Here is an 11573-nt window from a genome sequence, read left to right as displayed (position 1 = left end):
GAAAACCTTGCGGCCACTCGCGCTGTCTGAGCATAATTTATCAGTCTTATTAGACTAATTATCATCTGTGTGTCTTTTCTCTCCAGGTCCGCCTTCCAGGCACAGCCACCACTGCCACCCTGATAGGACTCTCCCCCGGAGCAAACTACAATGTGATCGTTGAGGCTCTGATGGGGCACTCAAACACAAGATAATGGAGCAGGTCGTGACCGTTGGGAACACAAGTAAGCAAGCAGTGGGCTGGACTAACTCAGAATTTAGTGTAAAACAACTTATTCTCATTAAGAGCCTTTGTTTCAGTGGCAGAGGCATTTTTTTGATCTCCCCACGGTCAACGTGACAGCAGAACCTCCTCCGAGTAAATGTTATCTTCACTAATTGCCGTTCTTCATCAGTCCCAGAGACAGTGCCTCCACGCAGGACTCGTGTTATGATGCTTTTACTTCAACCTACCACGATGTCGGGGGTGAATGGGAGCGGATGTCTGAGACGGGCTTCAAGCTGTGGTGCAGGTGCCTCGGTCTGGGAAGTGGCCACTTCAGATGTGATTCATCTAGTGAGTTTTGGGGACGTTTTATATCCTGGAGGTGCATACGCATCGTTCAAATGAGACTATACTTTATTTGGTTTCCCTGATTATGACCTCATCATCAGAGTGGTGCCATGACAATGGCAACAACTATCGCATTGGACAGAGGTGGGACCGCCGCGCAGAAAACGGTCACTTGATGAGCTGTACTTGCTTGGGAAATGGCAAAGGAGAGTTCAAGTGTGAACCCCGTAAGGCCTCTTTTTTTAAAAGATCCTATGAAATATTCCACAAGTGTCTTAAAAAAAGGATGTGGAGGAGTTCCATTTTGAATTTAAACGTCGATGTTTCCCAAAACAGATGATTCGGTGTGCTATGATGATGGCAAATCTTACCAGGTGGGAAACCAGTGGCAGAAGGAGTACCAGGTGCCATCTGCACCTGCACCTGCTTTGGAGGACAGCAGGTATGACAGATAAACCGGCCGGGCTTTGGTCTGATGTTTAGTGATACATATTGTGACTTGTGTTATAATTGTGTCCTAATGACTTGTGATGAACTTGTGGTCCTTCTGCATGTTAAATAAAGCATGTGTGTGCGTTTGTGTCATCAGGGCTGGAGATGTGAGAACTGCCGCAGACCAGGGGGGGATGTTGATGCCGGTCTGGTGCAGCCTGTGAGATACGGACACAAAGTACAAGTTAGTTAATGTTTTTTAAATTAAGCAAATGATTTCCCAGTATGTTTACAAATGACAAACATTTTTTCTGACATTTGATATAATCCAGCACACTACTCATACCACATAATTACATTTAGTATATTTGTGTTGCAGAATATACTAATATAATAAATGCGTCAATGTTAACTTTTTATATACCGTAACATTCTTATACAGCATGTGTTATGACATACTATACAATTACTTTCAATGACTTTAACATACTCTATTGTTTTTGTCAACATACTATAGTGACACTTTTATGACTTTAATACTTTTTATAACCTTTAATACTTTTTGTGCAAACTTTGTTTACAGCTGCTTTACTCTTTTGTTAATTTTTTTTATGAGTTACTAGGATTTAATTTTTCATTGCATAATATACTATGGTATTTTCTATGGCACACAGTATTTTTATAATATACATTCGAGACCTCACTTTGGAAACTGAACATATTACCCGGACATGTAACCGTATCCCTTTCAATTCTGCCTCCAGAACATTCATTGCCCCATCGAGTGCCTCCGACCGGACCTGCTGGCAGACACACACGTTCCTCAGAGTCCTCTGGAGTGAAGCTGTGGACATCGCCTTTGCTCCCTTTTTGTCCAATTATGCACTGTCTCACTGTCATAACCGCCTTATCACTTTTTGTACGTTTATCCATAGATGTCACACTGGCCCGATCAAAGCGATCCACCTCTAAAGCCGGTCTTTTCACTGTGCACTCTCAAGGCTCTAAATTCATACTCAATTGTAAAATGAAAACTATTATTGGGAAAATTATCCTTGTGTGTGTAATTCAGTAGAATATAGGACTCAGATTTACTATTCAAATTGAGATCCTTTTAAATATTCATACTCATCAAAAAGAGCAGAAACCTTTGGAAAGAAGAGCGCGGTGTTAAATTGTCCCAGAACTGGTGGGTCTTTTCTGTATCTTACTGAGGGGTCACACACTGTGTGATTGACGCGCGTCTTTCTACTAACTTATCCCTTTAATCTCAATGTGTGAATGTGAGAAATCGGAACTGTTCTATTTTTATACTTTGTTGCCAATGTTGTTTCTACCGTTTGACAAAAAGTCCCTTATTTGAATAAAGCAGGAGAGATGCCAAAACCCAAGAACATGTTTCTTTGTTTTAGAACCAAGAGGTTTAAGGAATAGAAACAGTGAAAAATGTCTAGTTTGAGACTATTGTCAAAGTTTAGCATTTAGTTAGTTATCCAAGTTAAATTGTAGCATGAACCTAAAGTCACAAGACCTGGACGTACAGACGGTAAAAGGCAAAGAAAGACAAAACCATGACCTGTGATTCAGTTTATTTCACACAGAAAGTTACTGACCTCACTGGAACACTAACAGTTAATGCAGCTCTTTGAGGTCTCAGCTAAAATGTTAATGTGTGAGAAAACAGTTGTAACATTTACACTTGAGCACGAGGAGGCTATGAGTGCTTCCAGTATCAGCATGGCTACAGAGAGCGTTTGGCTCCGATGATCCAAAAACTGAGTTGAGTTGGAAGAACACCTGGAGAAGCGCCGAGGTTCTCAGTGGTGGAAGAGCCGCCGGTTGGTGTGCACCAGAGTGATGCCTTGCTCGTTACAGGCATTAATCACAACCTGGTCGGCAGCAGAGCCCGCCGGGGCCGCGATGTACTTCACTCCGCTCTACAAACAGAAACAAGAGGAGGAAGCAACGTTCGTAACGGCTCAGCAGTGTTCTGAGAGTTTACAAGCAGGTGTCTGCAAGCCATGTCCTGTAAGTTTCTTAACAAACGTATATACAGTGAGAGACGATGCTTTTGGAAAAGGTGCGTTGTATTTACCCGCTTGGCACGATCGATGTTATCTCTGAAGGGGAAGAAGGCATCAGAGCTGACAGCCACGGCCTGCAGGGAGCTCACCCAGTTCTTCTTCTCAGTGTCTGACAGGGGCTCGGGGACCTCTTCATACTTTGACTTCCAAACTGCGAGGTCTGGGCCCTGTCCCAACAACGGATACGTCATTTACCCTCAAGGTCTCTACCGTGACATGACACTAGTGGGCCGCGTGTACTGTGGGAACTATTAATACAGATCCGAGGGAGGAAATATGGTGAAATCCAATCTAGCAATGGCAATAAGCAATAAGAAAGAAGGCATGCAAATGTAAAAGTATTACGAAACTTTATTATTCACTTACTGATAACAGTCAGTGTGTTGATTTATTTATTTATTCTAACAGATAATCAGCCAATTGGACTACCAGTGTTAAACCTCAAATTAGATTCACACACAATTTTCTGGACTCAGAAAGCTCTGATGTAATTCTCCAATATGATGGCAGAACATTCAGAACTGTGGAGGCTGCTTATCAAGTACAACACTCCGTGTTTAACGTAGTTAAAATGGAGTAACACACCACTGCTTTTACAACGACCCACAGGACAGCAACTTCACTCTGGTTGTTTATGCACTCATCTGACGTGCAAACAATAAAAAACAACTAATCTTAACTACGACTTTGTCCTAAATGTGCCCGGGTCGCCCCCCTTACCTCCCCAATGGTGCCGCTGACGTATTGGTCGATAGCGTTGGCCATCTCCGCTCGCTTCACGCCGCTGCTAAACTTCATGGCCAGGACACGAGGGTGGTGCCTCAGCCACCAGTTGTCCACTTTGTCCCCAGCCAGCCGCGTGCAATGGATACGAGACTGTTGACCGGCACCAATACCGACAACCTGGTAAACAGACCACAAACGAACATTAGCAGGGAAACATGTGGTGCATCCAGGCTACTCCTCCTTACAGCTGCCGGTTCTTACTTGGCCATCTTTAGCGTAGCAGACAGAGTTGGACTGAGTGTACTTGACAGCGATGGTGGCGACGATGAGGTCGCGCACCGCTTCCTCCGAGAGCTTGACAACAAACAAACAAACAAACAAACAAATAGGGCTGAGCACTTGGCATTTAGATTTTTCCAGAATTGTGTCAATGATGATTTTACAAAAAAGGACCAAGCCGAGTGAGAAGTGAATATACACTACAGAGACTCACCGAGCCGTCGGAGACCACGTTGCTGAAGAACTCCTTATTGATGAGGGCTCCATTGCGCTTTTGTTTGAGATAGAGACCGAACAACACTCTCACCTCCGTCTCGTCGGGCTCGTAGTCTGGGTCCATCTTGGGCAAACAACATTCAAGTTAGCTCCTTATTCACAAATACAAAAATACAGATGATAATCAATTCTCACCTGAAGCACGCAGTAGTTGCCATTTTTCTTTTTGGAGAGGATCTTGAGTGCCTCCTCATCATACCCAGGTGCAATGATCCCATCAGACACCTGGGAGCAAGCAGATGGAATTGTGGTTTAGCAAAGTAGCACTCCAGCAAATCGTTTCTTAAAGAAAAGCGTTTTACCTCTCTGGATATAATCTTGGCCGTGGGAACGTCACAAACATCCGACACAGCGATGAAGTCTCCAAAAGAAGACATCCGGTCTGAGCCTCTGGCCCTGGCGTAGGCCGTGGCCAGTGGGCTGAGGTCCTTCAGCAGGTCATGCACCATGCACACTTTGGCCTCCTCCTCACTCAGAGGAACTCCAACCGCAGCACCTACAGAGGAAACACGGAGAGTCGCGGTCACATTCAAAAAGAGGCACTAGGTTTGAATCAAAGCGCGTCCGCGCGTCTCTTTTTGTCTCACCAGCGGGGCTGACGTGCTTGAAGGAGGTGGCGGCGGGCATGCCGAGGGCGCCCTTCAACTCCCTGACCAGCTGCCAGGCGTTCAGAGCGTCACACAGGTTGATGAAGCCCGGGGAGCCGTTGACCACTGAGGGCACGGAGAAGAACGAGGACGCGTCAGGATGAATCGATTTCTCCCTCGACTCCTGTCGTTTAATGGATTAACTCCTCACCGACGTGTTTGTTTCAGGGGGAATTACGGACTAAATCCCTGCGTCGCATTTGTCATCTGCACAGAATAGGTTTCTGGTGACAGATGCAACCTTCTGCAAAATGTCAGATTGAAGGAAATCTCTACACTTTTTCCTCTACAAAATAAGCAAAACAAGTAGCGGTTTGTGAGCTTTAGAACTGCTGGATATTGAATTTTGTTTATTTTAGCTTCTATCCACCATTTCCAGTCTTTGTGAAAAGCTCAGCTAATCAGGCAATAGCTGCACGCAAGAGCGCCATTAATCTTCCAATTTAATTCTCAGCCGGTAAGCAACATTTTTACCCCAAAATTCCAAACTACTCAGTTAAAAAAAAAAACAACAGTGAGAGGTTTCGGGTCAGCGGAGACGGTGGAGGTGTTGGGTCGACCTTTGAGGGGCAGGGCCGAGCGCTCGGTGTAAAGTTGGGCGGGAGCCTGGTGAGGGTTCGTGCCGTAGCGCAGAGGCAGCTGGGAAACGCCGCGGCTGTACTGCCCACGGAAGTAGTCCGATATGGCCTCGTCGTACTGCGCCGTGTGCGTGAAGGCCTGAAGAGCACAGAAACAAATGCACCCCGGTGAGACCAAAACGTATACATCACCTGCGGCGTTCCATAGCGGCAAACTGCAACACGTTCACAATTGTCGATGAAAATGAAAAGATCAGGTTAAAACCTGCAACCTCTGTACGCAATTCTTTTTCAATAATTGAGACTAGAGGAACGAGTGAAGAGGCGGGGCTAACGGATGCTTGATAAGAGTATTGAGGACGGCCGATTGAGGTCTTTTCTACAAAAAAAAAAAATAGATTTCAAATTGCTCATCAGGATTTTCCAGAGTCACAGATAAAATAAATCAAACATCTTGTTTGTTCAGACCAACAGTCCAAAACTCAAATTACTATCACACAGAGCAAACAGAAAACGATCAGTCAGAAAGGTCACGTAGATGCAGATCAATGACGTAAAGTCATGGGGAGAAAAGAAGGGAAGATTACTTTGAGGGCAAGAGTCCTTCGGGTGTCCAGGGTAGTATCTTTGTCTCCTGAACCCTCCATCTCCTTGGCAACCACTGAATAGTCAGCCGGATCACAAACTATAGTGACCCGAGCGTGATTCTTGGCCGCTGCTCTCAACAGAGTTACGCCACCTGGGAAGATGGAACACTGATCGTTACCAGACATTTTCTAACGCAGCGTGAAACATCAGATGTTGTTCCACAAGCGCACAACCTCATCCGCACAACTCACCGATGTCGATTTGCTCCACAGCATCTTCCACGGTGACCGCCGCGTTAGAGATGGTCTTCACAAACGGGTAGAGGTTGCACACCACCACTCTTAGAAAGCACAAACCCAGAAAGATCAATATGAGGAACAAGAGGGTGCGTGCAGGGAGACTGACTTCTTTAATTCGAGCTTTCACGCAGTGTTCAAAATGCTTTTCCCAGAGTGAATCGAGAGAGTTGTTCAAGTTGAACCCCCCACCCATAAAATGTTCAAACGGAAAGATCGGTCATCAGTTGGACCCATTACAAAGATCGGGGACCTAATGTGGTCATTGATCACTGTGTGCTCAAACGTTTTAAATGAATGAGAACAAGGAATCTCGGCACTGATGTCAGGACTTTCTGCACTCGAATGTATGTGCTTGCGTCAATCCTCTTTAAACCCTGTAGTAGAGGAAAAACTACAGGATTATAATCACACAATCAATCTGCTAAAGCAACATGAAATTGCAATAATCCGTGTTTGATCATTTATGGTTTCAACTCTGGTATCTAAAGAAAAAAAAAAAAAAAGGTTGTCAAAATCTCCGACGCCCAAGCTGATGCGTTTCGATGCAGCTTTTGTCCACAGCCGCCTCAAAAAGTTACTCATCCTCACATTGAAGGAGTCGTTTGAATCACACTAACACTACACATGTTGCTCTACAGCGTGCACGTCTTCTCGCATCCTAATAGATATAGATCTCTGAGTTAATCCAATTTTCGGTGGGGGTTTAGTACAATTCTCCATTGACACATCTGCAAACTCTCTGGTCTAAATCGCCCCATTCTTCTTCTTGCTGTGATGAACACATGAGAGTCACAGGATCCAATACACGTGCTTCCTAATGGGACAACACACGTCTGTCCTCTGACCACATTACAGGACATCGTGCTTTGACTTAACGGGGCCCCCTCGTCTGCGAGTCAATACCCACCATGTCATCACAAGGAGGGGAGCGTTTTGCAAAATGAGTCCCCCCACCTGACGAGGCCGTAGCCCAGCTTCTCCATGTCGGCGGTGTCGGAGGGGCTTTTCCTGGCCAGGATGCCTCCATGCACGGCGGGGTGCAGGGTCTTCACTCTGCCCCCCAGCATCTCTGGGTGTCCAGTCAGATCCGACACGTCCCTGCAGAGAGACACAGGGCACTGACAGGTCAGACGCCCCTATGGGGCGCTGGGGGAGATTTGGGGGGGGTGTTCAGCACTCACCTGACAGCCAGCCCAGCATCCCGCAGGGCTTTGGCTGTGCCGCCCGAGGCGACCAGCGACAGGCCGACACCCGCCAGCCTCTTGGCGAAGTCCACCAGTTCCGTTTTGTCCGAGACGCTCAAAAGTGCTGCGAGGAGAAATGAGGAGATTTAAACACAACAACACCAGTCATGCGCGTTTCCTTCTACGGTCACTAAAAGAGGACGTCGCGGCGCGTTTGAACGAGGCGCAGCCGACCACGTTTGCTAACGTTAGCCGGCCGGCTAGGCGCGCTGACGTCGCAGAAGGACTCCCTAGTGGCGGGAGAGTCTCACCGAGCTCCGGGGAGGCCATGCTGCGGGCTCCGGTGTGAGCTCCGTGCGGATGGAGAGCGGGTTCCTCTTCTGGCTTCGCGTGGACCAGCGGGCACGCGGCGAGACGCTGAGGAGGATGAGAGACGCTCGACTGGTTTTCACCGCTCCAGCACGTGCTTCAGAACTGGGAAGGACCCGCCCACTGTCATATAAAGCCGTTATATATATAAATATCTCCCGATGGGCCCGCCCCTCTGACAAACCGAGCGCACCCAAAAGAGCCACTCGGCGCAAGAAATGCGCATAAAAGGAGGGATATTCAGGAAGTACTGAGAAAAGACAACAATAGTAGTGCTAATAACAAAAAACGCATGTCTGCGATGAAAGCATGGGTCGTTTTTGAGAAAAGTAAAACTATACAGTAGTATTTCATGGAAATGTACATGAGCATAGAGTAGGTCAACATGAAATAGGAACAATGAAAGCAGAGTGTTACCGTTTTTGGATCTAGTTTAAAGTTTTGTACAAGCCATTGTACCGCAACGCCTGGAATAGAGGTGCATTTTATTTTTAAATGCGGTCCACATGACCGCAGTCCGTTGGCCGTAGCGTCCCGGATTCTTTACTAAAGGTGGCAACCCTAGATGAGAATGAACATGTGTTTATATTCTAATTTAAACAGTTATCTTTTGACGACTCTTAATAATTACTCATATACATATCATATCTTAAAAATGTAAGTCTGTATTGGGGTATACATGGTGCAGAAAGCCTATTCTTATACATTCGATCACTTCTAGGGATTTGCGTGATATCAGGCGAGTCGTTTTCTCTTCCTGCCACTAGGGAGCAGGCGTGGCCCATATTCATAGTAAAAGACAACAGCTTCATGTTAATTATTTATTAACATCCGCACATAAACGTTGATGAGGACAGGCTGACATATTTGCGAAGCTGTGTCCAAACCATTTTTGGTACAGGTTTTTATTTTTAAAGGTATTTTTCTATTCGTGCCCTACTTGGTCTCACATTTGAACCTGCACTATTTTATGTTTTAATTCTCATTTCGTTTTATACACATTATACACTGCTTCGTTAAATATTGTGCATATGATGAATATAGGAGAAACGTTTTCTTGTATCAAAAGTATTTTACCTACAGATATGACCCGTATTAGTGGGACGATCTTTTGGCTCAACAGCAGATCTGAAGGTTACATTAAGAACAACGAGCATCATCACTACGTCCACTAGAATTGGCAAAACACCTGTAACAGACGTTTCCTGCAGCAATAACGGACCCTCATGAATACACGCCAGGCCTTTTCAATAAACTTTATTGGCAATAACGGTGCCTTTTTCCTGCTTTGGAACAGCGTTTTAAGTCGGACAGATGTGAATTTACGAGGCCCCGTCACTCAGGCCTCTCCTCGCCCATTAGTTAAGTGACAGGACGGAGCCCGGGGAAAATCCTGCGCCAATACGCGTGATTGCGTTAAAAGATCGGACAATCTGTTCATATCTACGTAATGAGTCCAACATTTTGCGGATTGATGAAACCACGGGGTGCAAGTATTTGAAGGGCTCCCTGATTTATAATCTAAGAGAGCGCAACCAAAGGGGCCAAATTTATTTGTTTAACTACGAAAATGCGAGTTTCTGGTAACCGCTGCGTGTCTGGGATGGCGGGGTGACGTCTCAGGGGCGATGTGAGTGATTCAATAGACAGTGACACCTTTTAATAGAAAGACACAGGCTTCAACCTGCATTATTGGTTAAAAAAAAAGAAAGAGGCGGTGGGGCCGTCAGCACTTTCGTCGGGCTGGATGTTGAGAGGAATGACAGAATTATCAGCAGTAACTGTAATTTACGCAGGGAATTTTTAATCAACATGACTGGTGTATTCAGATTAAATTAGGAGAGAAGCGGAATCAATGACCTCCATATATCCCCGCACTGCTTTATCAATTAGCTGTGATTTTTTGTTGTGAGAGGCCTCTGTCATAATACATGCCAAATGCCATTCGTCATGCAGCAGACAGGTCACACAACTAAATGAGCTCCTATTGATTCGCATGACTTTTCATCAGCCAAATTAAAAGCTGCAGTTTGATGGAGGTTCAGCCTGCAAGCTTGTTATGTATTCTATTCGCCCCCTTTAAATCAAAGTCTGAAAAAGTTAAAAGGAAATTCCTCTAATGTCCTTCGCGTTAACTTGAAGCTTTAATGTGTTTGATCAGGATTCGGTATTGTCGGTTACATTACTGAGCTTTTGTGTACAATTTCTTTCCATTGTTCTGTAGCTCAACTTGAGGTTTCCTCAGTTTTAAGAATACAATTAAAAAATAATAATAAAGAATGTCATGCTCTTTTGTTAGCTAAATGATGGTCTATTATATTAAAACATGTGGTCGCAAATTGTGAGAGATGTTAACCAAAATAGTGACATATATTAAAATAATTATTACATATGCTTTGACAGATTCTAAAACATGATACATGTGGGATATGTGCATGGACTGTAGTATTGAGAGCAATAACATGGCAATATCTGGTCAAAATGGAACAGTCTTCATTTGTCTCAAATGTTAGTCAAATTGCAGCCATCAAAACCAGTGACCTTATATGTGGCACAGTGTCTGGTAAAAGATGTCAATGTGAAAAACATTTGCAGTGGCAATAGTGAAAACAGCAAATTCCAACAAAATATGTTACCGCTCATGTAATATTGATTAGAAAATAACGGAAATACCAATGCAAATGAATGTTAGCCATACAAATAGTCTTTAACAGTGGACTATTTCCAATATTAAGTTAACAGCATTTTATGCTGAAATGACATCAGCATTTTTGCCCAAATCTTCAGATAACAGAGCATACTATTAAACCACAGAAGGCCTCGATTGCATTTAATACAGGTTTAAAAAATGCTTTTTATTCATTGGTCGGAAATAATGTCTGTGGGACAGTAAGGACCCAATCAAGAAACCTTAATCCAACGGCAGCAAACCTGTGAAAAGTCAAATTCTAATCGTTTAAGCGTAAGACATCTAATAAAGTCTGATGACATGAAGACTCTTAACAGTTTCTTATTGTTGTTGAGCAGAAAGCTCCAGTCTCCACTGAAACTCCCATCAGTGCATGTTTAAATGAGACTGGGTTGGTTTAAACGGACTCCCGATCATTACAAAGGAGTGTGAGTGTGTGTGTGTGTGTGTGTGTGTGTGTGTGTGTGTGTGTGTGTGTGTGTGTGTGTGTCCACCCAGCTAAGAATGCGTTTAATCACTATATAAACATGTGGTGTGAGAAGGGGCCAAATGACACTGCCTGTCCTCCAATGTGCTCTTTAATCACACCCCCTACATGAGTGGCCATTAAAAGGCCCCGCTGCAGCTACACTCGTCATGCTGTTGCACTCAGAAATTAAAGTTGGCCTGTGTGACATCACCATCAGGGCTTTGATGGCTTTACCTCCTCTTCATTAACTTAATTATTTGGCTATCAGTAAACCCCACCGAGTAATTAATATCTGAGAGCTTTTCTAATAAAATTTAAGTATGAGTTGCTTATTGGCAGAGGCAGCGCGCCGGCTGTGAATGAAAAAGAAGTTGAGGGAGACACGAAAAGTTTTCTGTCT

General features: G+C 44.6%; 1 protein-coding gene and 1 pseudogene across 2 annotated transcripts in view; one reads left to right on the top strand and one right to left on the bottom strand.

The window, feature by feature from the left end:
* Window positions 1-2376, top strand: part of LOC144385345 (fibronectin-like) — a 3811-nt pseudogene extending 1435 nt beyond the window's left edge. Inside the window, exons 6-11 of the transcript XR_013451591.1 lie at window positions 54-224; window positions 396-556; window positions 655-780; window positions 890-995; window positions 1143-1229; window positions 1750-2376. The product of XR_013451591.1 is annotated as a fibronectin-like (transcript). The remainder of the gene's footprint in view (window positions 1-53; window positions 225-395; window positions 557-654; window positions 781-889; window positions 996-1142; window positions 1230-1749) is intronic.
* Window positions 2377-2557: 181 nt separating this feature from the next.
* On the bottom strand, window positions 2558-8231 carry atic (5-aminoimidazole-4-carboxamide ribonucleotide formyltransferase/IMP cyclohydrolase). Its single transcript, XM_040199099.2, has 14 exons — window positions 7958-8231; window positions 7644-7770; window positions 7417-7560; window positions 6415-6503; window positions 6163-6314; window positions 5558-5714; window positions 4938-5063; window positions 4653-4846; window positions 4486-4575; window positions 4289-4414; window positions 4057-4149; window positions 3790-3972; window positions 3081-3236; window positions 2558-2922 (listed from the first exon to the last, which is right to left on the bottom strand). The coding sequence occupies exons 1-14, from the start codon at window positions 7974-7976 to the stop codon at window positions 2803-2805; spliced, it is 1776 nt and encodes a 591-aa protein (XP_040055033.2). The 5' UTR covers window positions 7977-8231; the 3' UTR covers window positions 2558-2802.
* Window positions 8232-11573: the final 3342 nt, after the last annotated feature.

This window comes from Gasterosteus aculeatus, chromosome 12 (assembly GCF_964276395.1).
Source record: "Gasterosteus aculeatus chromosome 12, fGasAcu3.hap1.1, whole genome shotgun sequence".
In the NCBI taxonomy this organism is placed as follows: Eukaryota; Metazoa; Chordata; class Actinopteri; order Perciformes; family Gasterosteidae; genus Gasterosteus; species Gasterosteus aculeatus.
The sequence above is the reverse complement of the archived record's forward strand: the minus strand, read 5'-3'. Positions and strand labels throughout refer to the sequence as shown.

Excerpts from the sequence above, each read along its gene's own strand:
- atic (XM_040199099.2), bottom strand. Across the intron at positions 4,576-4,652 it reads CCAAGATTATATCCAGAGAG|GTGTCTGATGGGATCATTGC; the intron begins GTAAAACGCTTT and ends GCTTGCTCCCAG. Across the intron at positions 3,973-4,056 it reads GCTACGCTAAAGATGGCCAA|GTTGTCGGTATTGGTGCCGG; the intron begins GTAAGAACCGGC and ends TCTGTTTACCAG.